This window comes from Nipponia nippon, unplaced genomic scaffold, assembly GCF_047370975.1.
Source record: "Nipponia nippon isolate SJK-2023a ecotype South Korea unplaced genomic scaffold, ASM4737097v1 scaffold_8, whole genome shotgun sequence".
Lineage (NCBI taxonomy): Eukaryota > Metazoa > Chordata > Aves > Pelecaniformes > Threskiornithidae > Nipponia > Nipponia nippon.
The window spans coordinates 33,944,315-33,971,206 of NW_028262402.1; the positions used below are offsets into that span (position 1 = coordinate 33,944,315).

The following is a 26,892-nucleotide window of genomic DNA, read 5'->3' on the forward strand; positions in this document are numbered from 1 at the left end:
CTCAGCTTGAAAACTCTCCTTTCATCAGTTTCTCAATTGCAGATCTGCAGTCGGTTTGCCTGTGGTAAGCTATTGGCAGTCAATTAGGTGAAATAAACTGGGAGGATGACCTTCATTTCCTTTTAATAGCTTTTCCTCCCTGAAATGGGGAGCTTCAGTGGATTTTAAGCTTAAATTTTATTCAAGCTGCTTTATTACACTTGACAGATTAGCTTTGCATAAACATACCCCCCCTTCAAATCTGTGCTGTTTTTTCCCTTCGTATCAATTTTTGACTGTTACTTAGTTGATTTGCTAATCACATCTTAGAAACCCACACAATTACATCTGTATTTGTCACAATCTCCTCTATGCTTTGCTTGTGTAATGAATTACTTTATGAATACCTGATTTGATCTTTGAAATACAGCACATGTACATTTGTGGTATTTGATTAGCAAAGATGAGAGAACTGTACTTTCTTGCATTTTTTTTAAATTAATTACTTCTTTAGGATGAAAATGGAATAGAAAACCCTTTTTAAGGAACTAGTTTTAAAGAATATTTTATGCAGTAAATGGAATTATGTATTAAAATATTTTTTAAAACTTTCTTGCTGGACTTAGGGTAGTGCTACTTAGCCAAACCAAATTTTGTTATCTCAAGCATGTCATGTACCTCTTTTTAAAGTCTATGCAATATAGTCTTTTAAAAGCAATAGGATCTACAAGTATCACATGCAATTAAGAACTTTTTTTTGGGGGGGAGGGAAAGCTCTTTGGAAGCAAGAATAGAATCCTCCAACTTTTTTGGTTTTAAATTATCTAAGATTCACCAGAAGAGATGCTTTCCTGTGTCTTCTGAGAGACTTCTGAATGATGCCATACAAATCCAAAACTGAATGAAGAAATGCACACGTTGTGCACAAAATTTCTTTGACCATGTAGATGCATGCATATACATAATGCTAAAATTAGATGTATGTCACAGTGGTCTTTTACAGTCTTACATGATCAATAATTATCTTGTGCCGCACAATAAGTTTCATGCTCTGACATATGCTTGATTTTGTTTGAAAGGGACGGTGTGCATCCTGGAAAATCTGAATAGCATAAAATTGGGTTGACAATTCAGTGGACCTTTGCTCCCCCTCACTGAGCACGCAGCGTGTCAAGCCCTCTCCCCAGAGGGGAGGACACATCAGAAGCCTGTCTATTCCTACAAGCAGCAGCTGCACTGAGAGTAAGCACGGCCCAGTTTGATAGCAGCTGTCAGTATTGTTCAGGGAGCCGACTTAGTATAAAGAACAATGGAAGGGCCATGCTGTTAAAGTGCAGTGTCTTTCAAGATAAGAAAAGAAATAGTAATTTAACGGTTTAGACACCTATTATGAGCATGAAAGATCATGAAACTTCTTCTCAGAATGCAAAGAGGCTGGAGCAATCTGTAACAGTAGAAGACGCGATCGAGTAGGCTGTGGCGTCATACTGTCGAGGATACTTATGTACAATAAATTTTGAGGACAGGAGGAAAGTTTACTTTTCCTAGTTGATGTTCACTTTTATAGTTTCTCTTGATTAGATAAAATCTGCATTTTTGTTGGGGTTTGACATTTTTCCCTCCCTTCCTTTCCCTCTTTATGGGCCATTGTTTCCTGACAGTAGATGATTTAGGAGTTTCCCCATTTGGCTTGCCTGAGTTAGAGCAATTCCTGTTGCTGCTGGGCCATATGTCAATTCTGGAAGGAACAAAGCCTTTAATTAGTGGGAACAACTTTTTGAAATACAAGATGATTTTGAACTATATTTTACACTTTTTTTTTATCACCAGTTGAAAAGGTGGAAGCCTATTAGAGGACAGACTGTGAGGATAGGGACTTTACAGTCTCATGGGACTGAGATTTTTCAGAGAATTTACCTACAAAGTCAAAAGCCAGGTATATATTAAGCACTTACAAAAGAGAATGAATAAATTGACACATTTAAAAAAAAAAACAAAACAGTAATATAGTTGGACTCAGTGAGCTTGTAAGCAGTGCTGATCCTCTGTGTTGATTAAAAATTCTTAACTTCAGGAAAGAACTGTGGATGATATTTAGTTATTAACAGTCATACCTCTGGCCTTATACTTTTCTTGCATGTTTTTGAAGGCTTTAACTTCCAGCCATGGAGTAGCAGTGTGGCTAAACAATCTGCTTGCTATTTTTTTTAATAAGACACCATTTAATATTTGTTATATTAAACTTGAGTGACGTAGCAGTTTTGCTAGATAAATAATAAAACAGAAACCTTTGACTTAAGATAAGTGCACCTGTTAACTCTTTGGCACTGCTGCAGCTGCAGGCAGTGTCCACATTTGACGTTAAGAAAGAATCCAGATCATGGTATGAAAGAATTAGATAGATTATCGTGGTTTACCTTAAAGGTGGTTTGTGTTTGGTTTTTTTTTTTTTTGAGAGAGAGATATGATCTGGCTGGAAAATCAAAGGTACTCAAAGTTCATGCTAGGAAGTATAAGGGACAGTTAAATTGGTCTATCTAGATGCAAATAATGCAAAGTTTGTTAGATTTACTTTCAAATTAATAAACCAGGTAGTTTTATGAGCAGAATATGCAAATATTTGAACGGGAAATGTAAGCAACAAACTAGAATCTTTTTTAGCATTGCATTTTAGATACTCTATTTCAGTGTACCACTGAGTAGCCAGGTATGTCTTATTTTGCCTTTTGAGGTGGGTTGCTAATGGTTCTGTGAAATATGTATCTTTTGGATTGAAGTACTCTTGAGACAGATTGAGTTGTAGGCTTCCGAGAGGCCTCTCCACTGTTGCATGAGGTGATTGGCTAAAGGATTAGCAAGATGTGGGATTATTTTTTTTCTCTTGGCTGTGGTTGCCAGCTATCTCTGGGATTGTACTGTGTGAAGCTTAAGAGGATGAGGTTAACCTCTTGAGGGTTTATTCTTATGAGTGTGTAGTTAATCCTTAGAAAGCCTATAAATAACTAGGCTGTATGTTTCATTATAAAATAGAAATACAGACTAGAGCAGAAATGAATGCAGAACTTAGTGCAAGGGAAGAGCTAAGCAGCTGTAGCATTACTTTAGATCCTCTTCAGCCATGATCTGCATTATGTGCTGAGGGAGGGGAAATTGCCTAGTTCTTTTAAATTAAATAAAATGAGATCTAGTGAGCACAAGACACTATGTCTTCACTTTTAACATAAACTAGCTAACCCTAAGTCTAAATTACTAAACTCTGGCAATAGATACTCTTGTTGTGTGGCAACATCCTGGGTTATTCTTCATATTTTGCTTTTTAAAAATACGTAGAAATCTTAATTACATGCTAGGATTCTGTTATGGTAGGTGCTTTTGGAATACAAAGGCTCCAGACTTGTAAACTAAGTTTAAAATAGGTAGCAAAGGAAGAAGGTATTTGTCAGCATGTCAATTGGTATTCTCAAAATACCAGTCCCGAAAAAATGGTCAGATTTTTATTGTTAGTGCCACTAAGTTTTGAGGAAAAATAAGAAAGCATTGTTGATGTGTATTGGTAGTTGTCCTACTCAAAACAGAAGCCCTGGGAGAAAGTGTATAAAATGTGAATGAATAGATAGTGTTAACCAAACTTGGTTTCCACTTGACACATACCCCTGCCACCCCTCCCCACCCTCCCCATGCTCTCTGGAATGATAGGGAAATGGAGGGCCTTGGAGCAGCAATACAGAGGAGGGTAGTGTCTAAATGAGACAGTAATTTCCTGGAGAAGAAGATATTCTCAATCATTCTGAAGAGGGGAAAATTGGATCCACAAGTCAAATGTAGTTGAGTTGCAGGGCAGATCTCCCTTACTTTGCAAGGTTTCGTGGTGGGTGGTTAGAAAAAGCTACATCTTGGATCTTGTCCAAAAAGAAAAACAAAAGATCTTTAGGTGTCTCTCTCATCTATATCCAATATCTAAGCTATAAGTCAAAGGTGAGATGAAGTATATGGTTACAAATTTGTGGAGCTAAACAGCTTTCAAGAAAGGAGTGAAAGGGAGATGGTTGGAAAAAAATGTGGTAGCTAGAGCTCAAACCTGAAGATATGCAGCTGCAACTGTGAATGCAGAGAGAAGGTAGATTGTGATGAGATGAGCGTGTGAGGTACCAACAGTGAGTCGGTACCACTTGCTAGATTCCTGTCTACTGGGCAGATGTTGGGGATGTGGGATGTACATGTTTGAATGGTGTAGAGCTGTAAGTTGGTCTGTTTTGCATCGAGAGGGGTGCAGGGGGGACTGGTAAGATTAGAAAAATCTGTGTATGTGGCAATAATATACAGAAGACTGGAAAAGTCAATGGAGAATGCGGTTTCAGGAAAGTTAGGTAGATAGAAGCAGAGGAGATTGATATGCTAGAAGAGATGATTCCTTCTTTTTGTGAACTTGGCTCCAAATGATTCTGTTAAACAGACTGATTTGGAAGGAATAGTTTTGGTAGAATGGAAAGGACTAAAGTTGGGTCAAAACACTGGAATAGTACAGTTCAAGGCAAGGATTTACAGAAAGTGTGTGCAGTGAGCTTTAACAAAGACAATATGGAAGTGTTGACAGAAAGACAAAATAGGGGTTAGGGATCGGTTTGCTTTTGAAGGTGGTTGAGGCAGAGGAGCATCTATAAAAGTCATTGGCGCAGAAGGGTAGCTTATTTAATCCCAGAGGAAAGGATTACTTCCTCTCAAAGCGCTGTTTTGATTAAAGCATATGCAGGCAGAATAGCTTTCCATGTTTGAAGATAGTTTTTGTGAATATTACCCACTTTTCCCCTAAGTTATCAAGGAAGTAAAAGGGGACAAACTGAAGAGGTGAGCATACCTTCTCTCTTACAAATATCTGCTTTGCATTCATACTTGAAGTGAGACAAGTGGGGGAATTGGAGTAGGTGAAGAGTCAGTAGGCTGAGATAAAAATGTGATGTGACCTTCAGTGCTTCTCTTGGAAGAAGTCTGAGATCTGGTAGGTTTGGAGGAGGAAGGAGTTGGATGGGAAGAATGAATTGGTTGGCGCAGAGAAAAGAGAAACTCAGCTGGGATTGCATGTGGTGATACCAAATGCAAAGAAGTTACCTGAGTAAAGATGAAGCAAAGGATGGTCATGGAGTTGTCCTGCAACATGAGTGGGAATAGAGAAAGGTGTTGGGAGTTTACATGTTGAATGGTGTAGGGCTGTAAGTTGGACTACTTTGTGGTAGGAGAGGTGCAAAGAATGAAGCATACAGATCTGAAAGGAACTAAGGTCTGCTTTTGAGAAGCAAACACTGATATGCTGATGTGAACAAACTGTCAGTGTGCTGATGGGAGTGGTGTGGACTGCACAGGCAGAATATGTGCCTGTAACTGCGTGACTGTGACAAAGATAGAGTCAGTGGGAGTAGGAAAGTGCAGGGGGGCTGGCGGGAGGAAGATACAGGGGGACTCAAGTACTGTAAATATGAAACATTGGAAATGTGCAAGAAAACAGCAACCCACTATGTTTTTCATGGGGAAGAGCAAGGCAAACTGTCGAGATAAGGGGTTGTGGGCGAGGACTGGAAGAGGAGGGAGAGAAGCTTGCTTTCCTTGCTCTTGCACAGAGCGAGACTAGCATAGGCATTTATGATAACTTCAGGAAATATTAAAGGCAGGGCAAAGACACAGTTTGCACAGCAGTTTGCTGTAACTCTTCAACGTGCTGAAGAGTTTGTATCAACTGCAGGATTCCTGGTATTTGGCAACTGCATTATTTTTTATTTTTTCAGAGTACTTAACTGAAATACCAAGGTTGCTCTCCTGTATAACAATTTCCTGAGAATGTCCAGTACTGTTTTTAAAGGTGCTGGCTAACTGTTGCTCTTTAAATTGAATACTTATAAGCAGTAGTATTGAGGTAGTAAAACAAGGATTAGCAAAAGTGGATTGCTCAAATGCATGTTCAGAAGTGATCGTCATTTGGTAGTGGAAGTCGTCATAAGATCGTACAGGAAATTTCCAAGAATCTGGTCTGTGGCTTGGAACAGTAAATAAAAATCAATGTAATGCTTTTCTCATGACTGTCATATTTTTCATTCTTTGATATCTCTGAAATATTTTTGCCGTTAGTAGTAGCTGAGACAAAAGGGTGATGAGCATAATTTAAAATACTATATTTAACTTCTGGATTTACCAAATTTGCTAAAAAGCCTTTCTACTTCATCATTACTATCTTCATGTTCAGCAAGATTTAAATTTCTGGAGACTAAAAGAGCATGGAAGGAAAAGAAATACTTTTAAAGATAATCATGTATCAATAATACCCCCCCCCCCCCCCCCCCCGAGTAATATCTTTAAGTCATTTCCAAATTGGTGCATGCTTAAACTGGTTGGTTTTGGCTGCTGTAGCAGCAGGAACATGCTTTTGAAGTGTCATTGGATGGTAGCAGCATACTAACAGTAGCTAAAAAGGCAAATACGTAGATTTGGGGTTAGAAGGTGAGTAATAGCAGGCATTTATGGTTGCCCCAGAAAAAAAAAGAGCTGGCAGTTTCTGCAAACCAGAAGCAATGTATGCTGACAGCTTCATTGTAGAGGCTTAAGGCTTGCATCTGAGTCTTCAGAGAAAGCAGTATGTACTTGTCTAAAATTAAAGAGCAGCTTTGTTCTCGAACTGACTTGCATTCTTCTGATCACTGTCAGTGTAACTGGTTTCAGAAAACCAGCCTTTGTCTTGTCTGGACCAAGAGAATTTAAGGTCATCTTCTGTGGTTTTTAGAATGTGGTTTTGAATTTGTTACTTTCCTTTAGAGTCTGGGAAGTCCTTTGGTGAAGACATGTTTTCCTGCGCAAGGATCATTTTTTCCATTTTTACTCTGACTACCCCTCCACTCCCTCCTGCCCTGTGGCATCTGTCCTTTATGTAGGCTTCTCTGGTTCCTCCATTGTTGCAGAGTATTTTTCCTTCAATGTGACTTCAGCTTTTCTGTTTGTCCCTTATTTCTTCAGAATTTAGCCTAAGGAAAAAATCCCCAACATTATTTAACCTAAGGAAAAAAAAAAACATTATTAATACAAGGGCCCTTAGAACTTGCTCTTCTGACTTGTTTCTATTTCCTTTTTTTATATAAACTGTTTGAGACAGGAGCTGTTCTTACGCCAGCCCTGTAATACATATTTTAAGAAGAATAGCTATCAATGAAAAAGCTATATATACAAGCACACAAAACTTTTATATTGTTACATAAAAGTATAAACTACCAATATATGTAATGTGTACAGAATAATATAATATGTAACACGTATGTAGTATATAACAATATATTAATGATTCATTAAGATATGAAGTATATCATTGTGTATATGTGATATATAGAATGTTACATGTGTGTATATATGAGGTTATGCTAGCAAAGGGGCTTCTGTAGCTCATGAGCTGCCTGTGTTGCCAGCATAGCTGCTGATACAAGCACTAGCCATGCTTCAATGGGTCTGCGCTAGGTACAAGCTACTAAGTTTTAGGTTGACTTACAGTGCGTAGAAGCATGGAAGAGGGAAGAAAACCTTTCTTTTCTGTTGGCAAAAGCCCTTATGTTCATGCAGCTACACTGGTGGAGTGCTAATGCACCTTGGGGAGAAGATGTCGCTGAACTGGAAGAATTCCATCTGCTGGCAGTATCCTGCATCCTCGCTGCAGGGCTCTGCTGGTGTGGGACGATCTGCAGAGGCTCCACAGCGTAGCTAGGTTGCTAGTGCAGAGCTACTCTTGTGAAAGTGCCAGTCATGCTGGCAGTACTATATAATTATTCCCTCTGTGTCAATGGGATGTTAAAAATCTTGCCATTTAACAATTATCACTAAACTTTTGTTAAATAGTTAATTGCTGATCACTTTAGCGGAAAAACAGCTGATGTGCTCATTCACTGGGTGCGGTGACAAATCATTTGGGTGGGGTCACCCACATCTGTCATTACTGTTTACAAGAGTGAGCTTTTTGAAGAGCCCTGAAGTGTAATATCTCTTCATCTTTCTAATTCTGGTGCCTGGGCTTGCCCTTCAAAATGCCAGAAGGAAGAGCAGAGTAACCTGGCTCTTTAAAGTGAGACAGAAAAGCACAGCAAAGATTAGAATTGCTGCTCAGCATAATGCTAGAAAAAAGACAGTGCTTCTTTCTCTATTGCAGTCTATATGTCTGCCATCTATAATGGTGATGTGGGAACCAATCAATGGTTAATAAGCTACCCTTGGAAATTATTTTTATATTTGCTATTTGCATTATACTGGGGAATATTGAAGACCTTTTTCTCAGTTCTATAGGTGTAAAGCTAATGACAGTATTAAAATTTAAAAACAGGATCTTGTGATTCAACAAAAGTACTGTGTGCATACTTGCAGGTAGGGTGGTACTGGCTATATAATTCAAACTGATAGCAACCCAAGCCTTTCTTGTGTTGAAAGACTTAATTTTCCTTGTTTAAAAAAAAAAATTTCTCATAAAATACAGAACATACTCTAAAATACAAGCTGAAGATTATATTTAGTATTTATACGTCTTATATAAGGATTTTAAGGAGCTCTCAAAAATTCTCCTGTTGTAATGAAAAATTGAATTTAGAGTTTTGCTAGGTAGATGCAGGCTTTGCTATAACTGCTTTGACCCTTGTTGGCTCACTTGCCTTCTGTGGGCTCTTTAGAGGTGACCCACGTACACCAGTGGTTTGCTGACCCCACATTAGAATCTGTGTTCTCTTCCTGTGTTGTAATTTTTCTATGGAATTGTTTTTCTCTTGAACTACACTGCCAATCAATAAATATATATTTTTGTTTTGGAGAAGTTAGTGTAGCAGCTTCATGACTGCAAGTAGTTTTTATTTTCTTTAGATAGAGAAGAACTTTTAGCCTTATAGAGCGAGTATATGGGGAATTATTCTTGTGTTTATGCTAACTTTCCTTACTTTAGCAAGATTAAAGAATGTAGTTTAATCTCTAATGTAAGGAGAAAAAAACCCCAGACTCTAGAGCTGGCCACGTTTAGTATTCTGTGGCAAAACTGTGTAGCATAAATCTGCAGAAGAAATACATTTTACAGTGAGACAGGTATTCATTAGTGTAAAAGTGTAGTGAGAGCACCAGAACATGAAGTGGTCTTTTTAATCTTCATGAGCCAGTTGAAGTCAGCATTGCTTTTCCTATCTTGAGTTTTCTGAAGAACAAATAGGAGACAAGACTTGATTCCTAAAGGGGGATCCCTTAGATCCCTATCCTTCAGATAGGACTGAAAGTGAATTCTGAAAAGGAGGGAAACAGCACAGGGAGGGAGGAATCAAATGACTGAGTAGAAAAGAAGTTCAGAAAGGAAAACAGATAAAAGACTCTGAGACCCATAAACTTCATGTTGTTTTGCAGTAGCTTCATGGAGTACTTTGGACATGCTGAGGGTCTTGTATCTGATTTTTTTTTTATAGATAAGGTGGCAGAAGGGCTTATGTTCTTATCATCGCTGTATCAGCGGAGCAGTGAAATACAACTTCTCAGCCTTATTTCAGTTAGCTTAGAGATGAAGTTAATTTGTGAGAAAAGGACTGCTTGGGGATTGTGTAAGGGGGGAAGCTGCCTTTATCCCAGTATAGCATCAGTTTTCTGGTTTACATGAGGGAATTTATGCAACCCCTTACTGCTTCAAAAAAGTTGATGTGCAATTGAGACTTATTAGTGTGGTTTGTGTTGTTTGAACAAGTGGGAACAGGAACTGTTAAAAACTTCGAAGAGCCTTCTGTTCAGAAATTTAACATTAGTTTAAAGCAGATTCCCATAGTAGAAAATAATAACAAACTTAAGATAACTTTTTCATCTTCTTTCTGACTTGGATATTTTCTTTCTGACATCAATTCTCTACACAGTAAAAAGCTGGATTTTTTTTTTTTTGTGGGAGTGGAAAACAAATGGTAAGACCCAAAGATGCTATCCTATGCATCTTCTGTAACAAAGGATGAAAAAGGAACAGGATTTTTCCCATGAGACAGTTGGGTCTTTAAATAATCATGCCACTGCTACACATTTTATATGTACAAAATATATGGCTTTGGATAGCTTTTGCCAATACCGTCCTTCTGTGGACTTAAATCTCTGTAGTACAATGACATTTCAAGTGTTTTATAGATGGAAGAGGCTTGCTTGAAGACACTGTTTCTTTGTACTGAAGGGACATTCTCTTCCTGCACCCAAGGCACTGTGGCTTGTTCACATAATGGATAGTTTTCAAATAACTTCTACAAAACTACAAAGGCTCCATTCTGGGCTCACTAGCTAGAGATGCAGTGGTGAGCACTTTCAAGTTTGTTTACTGTGGTATAGTGTACCTTCCTATCTGTCAGGATGAAATCTGAGCATTTAGAAGAACAGGAAGTAAGGAAACTAAATGAACAAAATAAACACAGATGTTTCAAAGGAATTAGGTAGAAATTTAAGCAATGATAGTAGTAGCTGACTCTAATTTTTCTAAAAGATGTTTGAACAGGGAGAAAACAGTAAGCAATAAGAATTGCAGAATCACAGAATGCCTGAGGTTAGAAGGGACCCCTGGAGGTCAGCTGGTCCACCCACCCTGCTCAAGCAGGACCACCTAGAGGCAGTTGCGTAGGACCATATCCATATGGCTTTTGAGTATGTCCAAGAATGGAGACTCCACAACCTTCCTGGGCAACCTGTGGCAGTGCTCAGTCACCATCACAGTAAAAAAAAAAAAGAGTTTTCTGACGTTCAGGAGGAACCCTCCCATGTTTCAGTTTGTGCCCATTGCCTCTTGCCCTGTTGTTGGGCCATCCAGTGATGGATGACAAAGACGATTAAGGGTCTGGAGCATCTCACATACGAGGACAGGCTGAGAGAGCTGGGATGGTTTAGCCTTCTCTAGGCCCATTGTTGGATGCTCTCCGATATGTCCATGTCTCTCTTGGACTGGGAAGCCCAGAGCTGGACAAAGTATTCCAGGTGTGGCCTCCACAGTGATGGGTAGAAGGGAAGGATCACCTCCCTTGACCTGCTGGCAATACTTTGTCTAATGCAGCCCAGAATGCAATTCACCTGCTTTGCTACAAGGGCATATTGCTGGCTCATGTTCAACTTGGTGTCTGCTGGGACTCCCAGGTTCTTTTCTGCAAAGCCGCTTTCTAGCTGAGTGGCCCCCAGCATATACTGGTGCATGGGATTGTTCCTCCCAGTGCAAGGCTTCACACTTTCCCTTGTTGAACTTTGTGAGATTCCTGTCAGCCCATTTTTCCAGCCTGTTGAGGTGCCTGTGAATGGTAGCACAGCCATGTGGTATATCGGCCACTCTTCCCAGTTCTGTGTCATCAGGAAAAGAAAGCAAACTCAGAGCTTAGTTTTGCAGATTGCTGCTATGGTACTGAAGATTAAGGTTCAGATAGGTCAGAAAAAAGTGTCTTGCAGGGACTGCTAACACACTTTGTGATTAGTTACTCTAATGGTGAGATTATCAAGGAAAAAGAAACGTCCAAAAGCAATGAAGAGGAAATGCAGCTTCTGCTGCTGAAGCAAAGTTAGGAAATGGACTAGTAAGTAATCCATATTGGGTAGCTCATATATCAGTTTGTTCACCTATCATAGAATGACAGAATGGTTTGGATTGGAAGAGACCTTCAAGATCAAGTCCAACTCCCCAGCCATGGGCAGGGACATCTTTCACTAGATCAGGTTGTGCAAAGCCTTGTCCAACCTGACCTTGAACACTTCCAAGGATGGGGCACGCGCTTCTCTGGGCAACCTGTTCCAATGTCTTACCATCCACACGGTAAAACATTGCATTCTCATGTCCAATCTAAACCTACCCTCTTTCAGTTTAAAACTATGGCCCCTTGTCCTGCCACTACAGGCCCTGGTAAAAAGTTTCTCTCCATCTTTCTTATAGACCCACTTTATATATTGAAAGGCTGCAGTAAGGTGTCCCCAGAGCCTTCTCTTCTTCAAGCTGAAGAACCCCAACTATCTCAGCCTGTCTTCATAGGAGAGGTGTTCCAGCCCTCTCTGATCGTTTTCTTGGCCCTTCTCTGGACCCACTCCAACAGGTCCATGTCTTTCTTGTACTGGGGGCCCCAGAGCTGGTTGCAGTACTCCAGGTGGGTGTCTCATGACAGTGGAGTAGAGGGGGAGAATCACCTCCCTCAACCTGCTGGCCATGCTTCTTTTGATGCAGCCTAGGATACAATTGGCTTTCTGGTCTGCAAGTGCACGTTGCTGGTGCATGTCCAATTTTTCATCCACCAGTATCCCCAAGTCCTTCTTGGCAGGACTGCTCTCAATCCATTAATCCACCAGTCTGTACTGATACTGGGGATTGCCTTAACCCAGTTGCAGGACCTTGCGCTTGGCATTGTTAAACCTCATGAGGTTTGCATGGGCCAAGTCCTCAGGCTTGTCAAAGTCCATCTGCATGGCATCCCTTCCCTCAAGTGAATGGACTGCACCACTCAGCTTGCTCTCACCTGCAAACTTGCAGAGGATGCACTCAATCCTATTAGCTATGTCATTGATGAGGATATTGAATAGTGTTGGTCCCATTACGGTCCCTTAAGGGACGCCACTAGTTACTGGTTTCCACAGGGATGTTGAGCCATTGACTCTTTGGTTTGAGTCTCACTGACTCTTTGGATGCGATCATCCAGCCAGTTCCTTATCCATCTAACAGTCCATCCATCAACCCCATATCTCTGAGTGGCAAGAATGTTGTGAGGGACCGTATCAAAGGCTTTCCAGAAATCTAGGCAGATGATATCTGTAGCTGTTTCCTTGTCCACTGATGCAATCACTCCATTGTAGAAGAATGTGGATATATTCTTGAGAGGTTGTTTGTCATCCTGCAATATGTTCTTCCCTGTAGCTGAAATACTCTTGAAAGTACCTACAGAAACTTAAATGCGGGTATGTATTAATGGCTTAGACTGTCTAATGCGTTTACTCCTGATAGATTTGACTGTTGGTAGTGTGGGTGGTGTGTGCAGCGTTTGGGGTTTTTTTAGAATGAGGGAGAAGACTGAATCTGACAGGAGCATAATCTTGAGTTGTTTCCTTTTTTGGAAGGTTACATTTGCAATGTTGGTTTTAAGAATATTTCTAAACAGTGAGGGAGAGGGTTATCGCTTAGTCGGCTAGCTGTACGTGCTCAGACAGTGGTCTCATATGTTCATTGGTTGTAGACATTTGATGCAGGCTCTCACTTCCTTCTGCTACTTATGCAAGCAAATAAAAACCCTGAAGATTTCCCTTTGGGAAGAGAGAGAATATGGCAATGAAATTGAACACAGTAATACATGTTTTTCTCTCATGTCTTTCTGCCTGCTTGAGCTTAACAAAAATCACATTTCTTCGGTTTTACAGAAGTTGACATGAAATAGTGCCCTTTACATTTTAGGTCTCTGAATGACTTCTGTGCTTGCCAGATATTTTTTTTAGAACACCCCTGTGGAGCTTGGGGGAAATCTGTTGATAGTGTTACTGGTGCTAGTTCTGATAAGGTTTTTGAAAACTTTTTCTACTCTCAAGTGTTTATTTAGAAGGGCACAAGAGAAGACAGCTATTGTAGTCTGAGACCAGGTATAACTTTTTTTTTCCACTGTTCATGTACAATCACATCTGAATTTTTAATTCAGTGCTTTTCACTAGATACTGAATAGTACATCACATGTGTTTAAGAACAGAAGAATGCTCTAACTGTTTAAAACCAGGAATTCAAAACTAGATTTTTAAGTAAGCCATAGGTGTTTGTGACCTCAACAGAGCTACTTTAAGGTGGGAAGTGGGATTGTAGGAGCTCATGCTCTATCTTGATAAGAAAGAAGCCTAAAGCAGACATGTCATTGTTTATGTATAGGAAATCTGTTTCACAAAGACTTACTAACTCTGTCTCTGGAAGTCTCTGGCAGAGATTGAAAATTAATTCAAAATTTTAAGTCCTAGTTAAAGAGCTCTTTATAGCTGGAACTTGCCTAGGATGTTGGAGGTGAAAAAGTGTACTGCCTTTAAAGTTGTTAGGAGGTGCTTGATCTGAGAAGCACGTGCTGTGTTTTTCATATGTTGATTTTTGGGTCTTTGCGGTCTGTTTAGGGTGATACCGGGAAAAAAATTCGAGACAATAAAAACTACATCTAATCAGCACAGTAAGCTGAATTTGGTGTTCCTTTTCCCCCTTTGCAAATATGAAGAACTTCTGTTTTTGCAACAAAATGGTGGGTGAACTACTGATGCTTATAAAATGACCACCATGGCTAATTATCTCAGTGCAGTCACTTATGTATGCATCATTGCACTCTGCTCTACCTTTCTGCTTCCCTCTGAAAGTGGACACAGCCCTTGCTCTGCAAGTAATGATAATAATTGGTAGTAAGACAGACCTGTTACTCATCCTTTTTTGAGCACATTTCTTATGGCAGGTGTCTGGTTTTTAATTAACTGCTAATGAACATGCCTAGTAGACCATGATACTGCTGCCAACTTATTTCATTTTATATCTCACTGCTGCTAAGCTCTTAAAAGGTGACAGAGCAGGCATTAGTGTCTTTGAAGTGACGGGGAAGTGATTATATGCATAACATAATTGTTTCTAGGATCTGCTATGGCAAATGTCTAGTTACTAAATACATCTGGTGAGCGCTGCTGTTATCCATCTCCCTGGTCTTTAGTTTCTTCCTTTGTGTGCAGCACATATTCCCTTTTCCCCTTCTAGAAAGAGAATACAATACTTTTAACAATTCTAGTTTTTTAAATAAAAAGAGCATGGACTTCTGGAAAGAATCATTTTTATCTATATGTCAGGGAGAACTTTAAACCTATTATGAATAGGTAATATATAAACAAGAAATCAATATATTTCAGTCTTAAACATCAGTGAGCTTCAGATAATAAACATTAAATCACAATATACCTTTGTTGCCTTAAAAGACCATGATCAGGTTTTCAGTATTAAGTCTGTTTAATGTAGTTGGATATTTAAGCATCTTTGGGTACCATTTTCCTCTGCTACCCCCAGTAACCATTTTGCAAAGCTGCTAAGATGTTACGCAGAGTGATGTGTTTCCACTTACAGCTCTCATATACCATTCTACACCTTACACTGGATATTGCTCCCCACTGTTCGTATGCAGTCCCGTTAGAGAAACAGGACATAGCCCTTCTTGTCATGTGCTTTCAGGTTCAGAACTTGTTAGAGGGGATTAATCTGTTCCTCATTTCTGAGACTTTCAAAATACCCTGTCTGTAGGCTACAGAGCAGAGCCAGGGAAATTGTAGGTAACATGTCCCTAACAGTTTGATTTCTAAAGACATTAAGCTATGCTTCCTGAAATCGTGTGGGTTAACTTGTTTGCTAATTAAACCAAGCAAAAGAGGCATGCATAATGGGAATCTTCACAGGCTTCCTGAAGGGGTAGGGACAAGAACGGAAACAATTTAACTTCGTTTCCCTATTTTGACCTTCCCACGTGCACACTGCAAAAGAAGCTAATTTGAGCTCACTGTTGGAGAAGGGAGGAGGTTTTTCTCCACGAAACCAATTTGGAAGGGATAAATCACTTTTTGTTCTTAGCCAATTGCACACCACAACTAGGTAATCCAGTGTGATAGTGCAGCTGGGGACAAGTAAGAGCAATGCCATGAATGCAGTACAGTGCTGCTGATGCATGTTGTCTCGTGGCTAGAGTGCAGATGACTGACCTAGCTTAAGTGGTCAACAAGGAAGGGAACAACTGAGATACCATCTCTCTGAGAGAGCCTGCCAAAACATCAGGTTATCTCGTGATTTGAGGAAACATGCTGGAAACTACTAAAGTCTTGATGAAGTCTGTGAGAAGAGAGATGTCCTCTTGTTCTTTAGAGGCTGGATCAAAAAAACCCCAACAAACCCCAAACTCTACAGTCTTGTCAGACTTTACAGCGCTCTTTACTGATAGTTCTTCAGTTAAATTAAGTTGCACTAACAATAGCTGCTTCATTTTGTAGAAGGTGGTCTACTACTTTAACTACTTCAAATAAAAATAATTAATATTTCCTTCAAAATGTTACTTTTTGGGTTGTTGTAAACACATTAAAATAGAAGAATAAGAACTACTTCTCTCTTCCCTTGCTTTTTAAAGATGCTGAAAAGTTGGCAAGGATAGTGATCAGATGTACGTATTACAGTGAAGACTAGCGAGGCTTTTTATGCAGCACATGAAAACAAATGCCTGATACATGGCGTGAGAAAGATTTAGTAAAGTTGTGGCTTTATAGAATAGACTAAAGGAATTGTGGTAAATTTTAAGATTTGTCTTGTATATCAAAAATAGTAAATGATGGCTGCATTACCGTTGGAACAGCACAGAAGTGAAAGATTAGCAGGTCTAGTCCAGAGTTCTTCAGTGTCAGTCAAAGTCATTCATGTGCCAGTAGATGTTGTGCGGGTATTGTTGACAGTTTGTCTTGAAGAGTCTTGGGACCTATGGAAGCAGATAAAATACTTTTGGATTATTTTGAGTTGAGTTATTATGGAGTAACTTGTGAAATGCTGTGAGCTTTAGTCTGGGTATGGTTTCAGTAGCTGTCAGCAGTAACAATTTTGTCAGCTCTTATAGGACCACTAGCATTTACCAGGTCAAACTCTCATGTCCAGCTGAGCTCATCCTCTTTAGACATTTGCTTATCTGTCTTCTCATTGATCCCATGAATTGGGTGGTACTCTAGCTTTTTCCATGTTATCCACCTTCAGCAGAGAGATGGTGGAGCATGGCCAAGGTGGAGACGTTTGTTCTGTCTTCTGTTCATACCCCCAGGCACAAGGAAGCAGGAAAGAGGCTGAAAATCTGTTTACCTGTAGCAGACTAAAGGGCAGCTATGATTAAGCTAAAGATGGTTTTGAAGCTTAATTTTCTAAATAAATCTGTGCTGAGCATTTTAGACAAATTAAATGGTTAGCTGAACTTGGAAAATATTAATAGAACCATAACAGCTTTACTATAAAATATCGTAATATTTAAACCATAGGGAAGTCATTCCATTATAAGGACTCTGTTTCTAAAATTGCTTACAGGTTATTTTGCCAGATTGGTTACAGGGTTGTATGTCCAGTCATTGTGATATTGATCTTGCAAGCTGCTTTTGAAACAGATGGAGGTATTTTAATTCATTAATATCATGTTTCTTGTTGGGAATTCCATGACTTATTGATGCTATCTGGAATACCTGGATTTTAAGCTCAAAGTTGGTTCCTAAATACAGTGTTAGTTCATTAATAATTTTTTTTTTCCAAAAGTTTGGCTAGAATAAAATATAAATTTAACTACACTAAATATGAAATTGAGCAGTTTCTTTTAGGTTTTTTAATATTCAAAATAGAAAACTACTTACTGGTTCCAAATTGAGGGAAGAGAGGGGGGTGAGTTTAAATCAGCGTTGCCAGTGAAACTTGTTTTTTTTTCCCAGAGCAGTGATACTTTTTTCTACAGAAAGGGAGAGGTATTTGGGCCTTCTGCTGCTGTTGTTTGTTTGTCACTGGTGATGCTGTGGCAGGCGGTAGCTGCCCAAAACAACCTACCGTAGTTGAACCTATTCCTTGGGCTGCAGAAAAAGTATCCAGCTAGCCTTTTTTGGTTTATGGGACATGAGCAGAGGTGCCCACAGACAGCATGATATAATGCAGTATGTATAGTGTGGTGGGACAAAGAGGAGAGGCTAGATTTAAGACGGACAAACAAATGAAAAAGTCCACTGTTGATTTTCAATAATTAACCAAACTTCTTCCTTCTTCTTCCCAAACTATGTGCTATGCGTTGTTCTTCTGGGGATGGTGATACTGCTGGGAACAGCAGCAGCAGTTGCAGGCTCAACATCTCTCCCATGGCCATGGACCTCCAGTGCCTCTAACACCACATCCATCAGGACTTCAGCCTCCAGGAATCCCTCCACTCGGAAGCAGTGCTGGCCTTCTCGCCCTTTCTAGTGCTTTGGGTGGGCAGTCTCACTTGGCAATAAAAGATGACAAGAAGCATCACGATGCAGAACACCACAGAGGTGAGAGGCATGGCAGGCCTGATTAGGACATTGTCAAATTTGCGCATTGCTGCAAATTATGTGCATCTCTAAAGAATTCAAGTTATATAGAATGAGAAAAAACTGTTGCAAACTTAAAAATGTCTGCATATATACCACTGAAGCAAAATTCAGCTTGGAATTTTTCAGTATTTTAAAAGGGGATCGCTAGGTGTCACCTGCTCTATAGTTTGCAGGGCATTTTGACATCCTGGTAAATGCTTAGTTGTAACTCCAGTGGCCTGCACCATATTGTGGAAAACTGTTAAACTGCATAATGGGTAATTTTTTCAAAGAAAGTAATGTTGTTAAATGGGTGGGTGGGAAGGTAGGGGGAACGAGAAGTTAAATTTTGAAGTGAATGTGTTCAAACAAAAGATTTAAATAATTGCATCTGTTACTTTAGTTTCATAGGCTTAAATTCTAGTACGCAATTAAATATTGGGCAAAATTGCACTTGACTAATTTTTGAAAAGAGAATAATTTATTCTGTCATGAAATAAAAGTAGGCTTTGTGTATGGTTAAACTGTAAATCATGTTTACAAAATACTGTAATTTTCAGGAAATCACTGTATTAGGAATGTGCAATGACTTATATAAATAAAAGCCATTTTAAAACTGTTTGCGGCTTGTGTTCTAATTTTTTTCCCCCCTTTTTTATTTCTGTTCTTGCCTCTGTGTCTGAACGGGCATGTCTGTGCATTTCTTGGTTACTGCGGGAGCAGACAGAGAGCCGGGCACAGTAAGTACCAACATTCCTGCTAATGTTTCCACTTCTTCGTAATGTAAATAACCAGACATTGCACTGTTTGTCTGTTTTGTCTTCCTTTTAGTCAGTTTCATGATACTAGCTTATGTGTTTTCTGTTAAGATATCTCTTAGTTTATGCAGAACACCAAGTCATTTGTTTGGAGAACTGTATGAATCAGGTTTGTTTCTGAGCAGAATGATTTTGGGGAAGCTTGAACTTTAGTTTGTTTTTTGGGAGTGGGAGGGAAGCTGAAAATCAGACAGAACGTTGACTGCAACTTAAATGTTATTAGTCAGAGTTAAGATTTTTCCTGCAGGATTTTCAGGAATTAAGAGTTGCAGAACAGGTGGGAAATATAAAATTCATGTGTCATGATGGTGTTAGGCCCTAGGAGTTTCTTTAACTGAATCTATTTAAGCTGTACTAATGTCTTTACTGCCTAATTTGTGCTTCAGGTATAACTTCCATAGCAATACTTTATTTTCCTTTAGACATAAGCTGTAATAGAATTGGTCTGAGAAAATCTTATCCGAAAACCAGCCAAAGAACTACTTTGTTACAGCTTTTTATGATGTTGTGTTTTGAGTGGCACTGCTATATTAATCTGTTGGAGATAGACATGTGCAACTTTCATGTCATTTCAAGAAACAAAGCTAATTCTCCTTGTTGATGTCATAGATGAATTTGGGCTCTATTTTGTTTTTCTCAATTAGAGAAGACAAGAACTAGGAAAAGTTATTTGATAGGTATCTTTATGGTACTAAATTTCTGATTTTTATTGCTGCCTTTCTTTTTTGTACTAGGGCTTGACAATTATTTACTGGAAACTATCTGCATATCTTTTACGGCAGTCTTTTTTGTTTCTAGATTACTAAGCGAGAAGCATTCATTTCAGCTTGCTTAATGTTATTAATGACAGTGTAACTGTGGAAATAATTTTAAGCTGGGTCTTCCTGAAGCCTCAGACTTATTAAGGACATATTTCTTTGGGAAGGACATATTTCTTTGAGTGATGTTAGTCAAGAGCAGGATTCTCAACAACTTTTCATAAGAGCTAAGGAAGGAGGTTTGCAGTGTGTGTCTGTGTGTGTACACACACGTGCAGACGTGGGAGTGATGGCTTTGTGTTTTGCTATGGTTGTTGTGTTTTCTGTCCTTGCTCTCTTCACATCCTCCCCTGCCCTGTCTGTTATGTACTTTGCTAAAGGGTTTTTGAGTTTAAAATCAGATGCTTCACAGTGTTGTGAAATTCAGACTCTGAATTCATCTTGTAGCTGAGAGTAGTTCTTGCCTATGGAAGGAGAACTGTCAAAAATTAAACCCAGCTTTTGTGTTGTGGGAAATGTGCAATATCACTGGCTTAGTTTACTATATATGTAAATTTTATTTAATTAAAGTACATACAATTGTTGCTGCAGTTACTTCTGTCTCCATATGTGTAACTCATGATTGCTTGGTTATTATCTGGAGTAGGCTTTTTTATGCTGGGTTTACTACTAAGTAACCTTTAAACAATCTGAGGCTTTGTTACATAGAAGAACTTTGCTGTATGGATATATTGAGTTCAGGTTACTACACTATGGTGGCCGTAGTTTCTTTTTGGTCCCAGTGGAGAATAAGACTTCATAATTAAATTAAACTTTAATAGCTGATTACAGATGAACTTGAACTTAAAATTGTTTAAATACAGTGTTGCATTAGAATCTTGGCTTAATGGTAAACGATGCCTTCAATGAAAGAATCGTAATTCAAGTGATAGTCAAATTCAAATCTATGACGAAAATGATCAACTGGGAATGATTTGCTCTTTAGCTTCTCCAATTCTCTTGTATCTTTAATGTATTTCTCTTTAATTGAAAATATATTTTTAAGGATAATATAAAGTTGGTCATGAGTACACGAGGCATACCAGCAGGTCTGTTTTATTATTACATGTGGTTCCAGCTGAGCAGTAGGCTTTTACTTTGCAAATTACTTTATAACGTCTGGGTTACCAAGGTAAGATCAATTTGATTTTCAGAGTAACATTTTAAGTGCAATGGTGCTGCCAGAAATCCTGACAAAGGCTTGCTTTCATCATCCAAGACACCAAAACCCATGTTGTCTGTTAGTTACCTAAATTAGCCGTGATATTTGGTATTACTGTGCAGTTCTACAGTATGATTTCCATCAAATATGTCTAGTGTGACCTTCCAGTATCATCAGTAGAAGCTGACAGCTTTAAATGTGCAAGGTTGAAAGATCACAATTTAATGCTTGCCTGTTTGGTTTTAAATTGAGGGTTTTTTTTACATAACTTTGAGTTAAAGCATATTGTGGCATATTATTTGGGCATATTAATTTTTAAATGACATCTGGTTTTACTTTTTTGAAGTCTACTTAGGCAAATAAGCAGTCACGAGCTTTTACGTCTTGTATGTTTAGAAATACTTCATAATGCAGTGAGATTCATGTATTTGTAAAGGAATATAAACATGTAGTGATTTCATTATTCTTGATTGTGATCAGTGTCCATTTTACCTACTTAATATATCTAAATAGCAAGGGCGACACTTTTCTGTTTTATATTACTTAAAGTTTCAGGAAATAAAATGAAAGAAAGTTCTTTGTAAATGCATGTTTATGAAATATATAACATTTAAGTTAGTATACTTCATACATGAACTGCTAAAATTATTTGGTCAAAATGAAATTATAGGACTACATGGACAACGGCAGGTGAGTTTTGGCTGATGTAGCTCTAACCATCTAAAACTGGGTCATGTTATTATGCAGGCGTCCTTACTGTTGTGACACAGTCTGGCTGCAGGTAATGAAGCCAATGAAGCCAGGCAAAGTAAGCAAGTTTTGCAACTGAAGCTTAATAAAGTTTTGGGAGACATCAGTATGAAAGAACTTTGATGTCCACATTTTTTTCTCTAGGGAACATACTGGCAACATTTTTCAAACTCATCTTGGGTGTTCATTTATCACTCGTCTTCCCACTGTTATAGTATCCTGTTTGGACAGCATAGAAATGCAAATGTTCCGAAATGCTCTATTATATCAGTAACAATTTGTAGACAGTGAAATCTGACTTGTGCTTGGGATTTACATTAAGGTTGGTGTTTATCTTTTGTCCTCATGAAAAACATTGAACTTGTTTTTTAAGACTTAGGAAGTATTCATAAATTTTCCAAGAAATGTTTTTGCCTTCATTTTTAAGCATAGATGTTGCTATTATTTTCTAAAACAAATGCTCTTTTCTTACAGCAGAAAAATATTCTTGTGTCCTTTGGTCTCTGTCCTATTCTTCTCCTCCCAGTCTTGGAGGAAGGTGGCATGCGCAATTGAATACTACTTTTTGGTTGATACTATATGCAAGCTGGTTTTGTTTTGTGTTTTAATTCTTTTAAATGGGAATCATAAAAGGAGTTATATGAAAATGTAGGGTACTCTTCAGTGTAGCACGTGTATGCTTCTTGGCCTTTGTGAGGAAGTATTATTTTCCATTATATAGCTTGTAATGGAAAGACTTGAGTTTCTTTATCAGTTGTATCTTTTATTTTTATTGGCTCTGTCAGCTTAAAAATAAGTCAAATCTTAGTCTTTACAGATGCAAACCACAAAATAGCTTCAGCAGGAGTTGCTCACACAGAAGAGCTGTGGGATGCTATGTTGCAGTTTAGTTTGTAGCTGATACAAAGCAGCATGAGGCTGATGACGAAGGACAAGAGGATTGGGGTGGTTTGGTATAAACTTTTATGGATATCCTGATTCTGACAAACATTAGCTAGAAAATACTGAAATCAAGAGAAGCCTTATTCTCTGTTAATGTCTCCTGATTATTGAATCAATGTGGAGAGTGAATCAAATCCATTTAGGCTTCTAGATTTCCTTGCTCCTAATATGAACATACTTGTCTAAATGTAACTTAAAGTAGCGGGCGAAAAGAGGGCAAAGTCAGTAGCTTTCCACCACTGGTAATTTAACACAAAACCAACTGACTTTATAAGTCAACTTTTGGGTTGTTGACATGTGTTTACAAGAAGCATATTCAACAAATGGATATTAATGATTCTTGAGCTGAATAACTTTGAGTGCAATCTTCTTGTGCCTTGCTGGGGGATGATTAAGCACTAGTCCCTCTCCCGACATCCACTATATTCCTATCAGTGAGTCCTGACAATGAGCAGTGGGACTGCTGAGCAACTGATGTTTTGTTTGTAGATGTCAGACTTGAACCTGTTTTGCCTACTCAACAAGGGATTGCATTTGTTCCTGTCTACGTATGGATATCTATAGATAGCACTTGTGTGTGGTGCAGTGGCACAGGTCCAGCGTAGTGGTTAAGTAAACACAGCAGCCCTGCTTGGTGATACGGGCCAGTGCAAGTTGTCAGCTGTAATAACTGGCTGTAATGGCAGCTGGGTGCAGTTGGTTTGGATGTATAGCGAGTCAGTGAATGGCCAAGCACAGAGCAAGTGCGTGTGTGTGTGTCTTTGGGGGAAAGGGGAGTGGGAAGGATAAGGAGCCTAGCGCTAGAGAAGATCTTAATTGGGACCAGGTGTAGTTGAACCATGAGCACAGGTGTGATGTAAATACTGTTATTTAATTGCTGTAATGATCAGCATAAAGTTAATTGTCAGTTCTGAATGTTCTAGTGAGTTGTCTGTGCTGTATTATAACTCGGGCTAAATGAGATACTGTCGGCTCTCAGCCTGTACCCCTGGCACACGTACTTGTGGTTTGGAAGTAGTTCCTATGGGAAACGGCATGGCAGTCGAAGGAGTGCGTTTGAATAATGTGCATTATATTCCTAATGGGGAACCTGCCTTCTCTCTTGTGCATCATGACTAGGTTTTCGTTTCACATTTACTGCTGGTGGTTTCAGTGTTTAACTTTTGCTGGCAGCAAAGTTGCTTTAGGATCCCAAATTGCCTGTTATACAGCCCTTATGCAGTCTGGTAACTCTGACAGCAAGCGGTGCTACGTTAGGCTTTTTTTCTTCTTTCAGGACTTATTTGAAGAAAAGGGATTCATGTGAATAAATTTTCAATTATTGGAAGAAAAAGAAAACATTTACATAAAATTGATTTTGACCATTTGTTCTGATCTGAGATTCATGATTTACAGATGTTGCATTGGTAATCCCTAATAAATTGAACTCCTAGTATGAAAGCAAGAATTATCCTCAATCGTGTGTCTAGTCTGTTGAAATTCAGACAAAACGAAAACTGATGTCATGCAGTTTCTCTTTAGGAAATCAACTATGCATGTATATATCTTTTTTTGCCCTTTTTGTACCAACTGATTATTATTGAAGATCAATCCCAACTGAAAATGTGGTGGTATTTAAAAAATTGCATAAATATCATAGCTAAAATAAAAATACTTGTCCTTATTTTGAAAATAAGTCAGATGTTAGTAGGCCTGGTAGAAGAACTAAACAGACTTTTTTTTTTTTTTTAAAGAGAAGTTAAGGAGAACTTTGTCATTGTAAAGCTGTTGCTGCTGTCTCCTAGCTGGTCCTATGCTTGATAGTGAACATATAGCAAATATAAACTCTACCAGAGCTGAAATGAGGAAAGGTGGCTTTTAGTAGGCTGTCGTCACCGTTCCCTGAACCTTAATGTTACAGCTGCAAGAGATGTCAATAGCCCAAGGCTTATATGATCATGTCTTTCCCAGTTCTTTTTTGTATTTTCGTTTATTTCCTTTGTTACTTCAGTGTTCTGGATCTACCATATGTACTACTTAAAAAGGTGCATATTTTCATATTGTTGAATGAAATCTTACACAATTGGTGGTTTGAATTATGGTAGTAGGTTACAGTAGCAAGCTATTTTTTCATCAAAAGTTATACTTTACCTGATTTTAGTCAGAATTGTAAGAACTTCCTTGTACTCCTAAGGGAAACAAAACAGTAACTTTTTAATTATTGAGTTTACTGGTAAATTTTGCCAGAGTAACAGCATGGTATTTGCAACTGCCAGTATAGCTATTGTGAAATAAGCTGCTTCACAACAGCTTCTAGCGTGGATGCTCTGATTCCAGAGAACAGTGCTTTAAATGGATGTGGTAAGTTAGAGAAAGGCAGTGTGAATATGACCATAGGGGAGATGTTATGCAGAATAGGCTTGTGAGGACTGTAAATTATTGTTATAATTATATGTTTAGGTGCTAAGTAAGACATCAGTCTTTTCAGGAAAAATCAAATCCAATAATCTTTGTTTGGCATTTAGGACACAGTGGGAGCCAAGCATACCTAGGAGTTCCTAGGTATGTTTCACAGTATTTAAATCCTACAAGACAAATTGTACAGAATATTGTCAGTGTTGTCTAGGTAGACTTTACATTAAACCAGAAAAAAATATCAGCCATTGTAGTTACATGTATTTGATCCCAAAATTTGCAAGCTGTTCCCTACACTTCTGTGTAATAACTTAAAATAGCAACATTGCTATATTTTTCCCAGCTGCTACCCTTTTGCCACCTTTCCATTATGCACGCTTAATTTGGGCAATTTAAAATGAGAAACTGAGTTTATTCACTTTACTGCATTTGCCTTCATTGTTTTATTTTAAGCTCTTCAGTAGTAAAATAGATCTTTTTTTAATGATTTTTTTTAAGGGAAGTATCTCTTAACTAAAAGACTTTCCTCCTTAAGAAAAGACATTTGCAGTACTCAAATCTATCATCAAGTTTGAATCGACAGCTTGCTTCCTAAGATGTTTCTACTGCTACAGACATGATGCCTTGGATTCAATATTAAAATACTGAAGATGGCTTTTAATATTTTTCAAACTAGTGAATCCCTGAGTTTGTGTGCATCTGGGAGGAGATGAGAGGTTAAATTCAGACTGTATTTGTCAAGGCAATTAGTTCAGTGATCCAACAACCCCATGTTGTAGCTGCAAAACATTTGGTGAAGACATTATTTTGAGCTTCTTTATACTGAATTTCATTAGACCCTCCTATATGCTTTATGTAAGCCCGTTGGCATTTGTTTAGCTTGAATAGTCATGAATAAAAGAGCTTAGAGTTGGCTTTAAAGTGCAGCTTCTGAAGTAGGAAAAAGAGGATTCAGATTACCTTATGTACCCGGTTTTATTTTCATTCTCCTTGGGACTAACATTAATGTCTGAGCAAAACTACCGTGGTGTCCTCAGATTTTAAAGGGGAAGCCATTCAGTGCACTGTTCACTGGCTGTTAGTATATGTTTGATATATTAAGAGTAAATATCTCTGGCTCTTGGGTAAATCTAAGTATTTCCTTTGAGGGCTTACAGTTGTATCATAGTATGTATGTTGGTATTAGGCTTTCTCTTGTGAGATATATGTGTATGCGTGTAAATACGTATTTACTTAGATATTTATGTAAGCATATATTTATTTATGTAAGCGTGTACTTGGCTTTTAGGAACTAGGCTTACCAGGTCTTTGTGAAAGGAGATTTTTTTTCTCGACTCATTCAGTATTGTTCACAGCATTAACACATGACTGAACAAATTGCCCTCTTGCATATGCTAATCCTGCACTTAAAAGAACTCATTGTAACACGTTTAATGCTTTAGCTGGAACGGAGATGGAGATGGGAATCGCAGGCATGTCAAATTGTCATGTGACTGAAAAATGTCTAAAATACCTTTCTCTTTGGGTCAACAGTTTGTACTTAGCATAACTTAGCATGAATGAAAGCAGTCCATGTAGTTTGAGGAAAAGATTAGTCTTTGCTTTTGTCTTTTGTGTGTGTGTTTGCCTCAGTTTTTCAGCTCAAGTCTGATTAAACAACACTTTAGCCTTAATTTCACACTAGTAGTGAATGTTATGCTGGAAGTAAAAATATTTGATCTTTGTTTGCAATACATTTGTTGAAGGCATCCAACTGCAGTTTACTGCTGCTAACATGATTACTGCATAACTTTATTTGGTAAATATTTGTTGTTTTAAGAGGTAAAGGCAAGTTGCCATATATCTGTCCATGCCTGCAGATGTAGACATACCAAAGCCTCATATATTTATGATGGTCTAGAAGTGAGCAATCAATCAGATTATATTTAGTAAGTCTCTTTTATTATATGGGATCTGCATATTAAAAAAATAAATTAAAAAATCATTG

The 26,892-nt window shown here is 38.4% G+C and overlaps 1 protein-coding gene across 6 annotated transcripts in view; it reads left to right on the plus strand.

Annotated features, from left to right (window-relative positions):
- Window positions 1–26,892, plus strand: part of LOC104013345 (TLE family member 1, transcriptional corepressor) — an 80,785-nt gene that overhangs the window by 23,932 nt on the left and 29,961 nt on the right. For 5 of the 6 annotated variants that reach the window (XM_087741447.1, XM_087741451.1, XM_087741449.1 and 2 more), the window contains 2 exons: window positions 17,817–18,021; window positions 18,766–18,782. In XM_087741447.1, the coding sequence (XP_087597573.1) occupies window positions 17,817–18,021; window positions 18,766–18,782 (222 nt within the window). The remainder of the gene's footprint in view (window positions 1–17,816; window positions 18,022–18,765; window positions 18,783–26,892) is intronic. The other variant, XM_087741450.1, reaches the window with a different exon arrangement.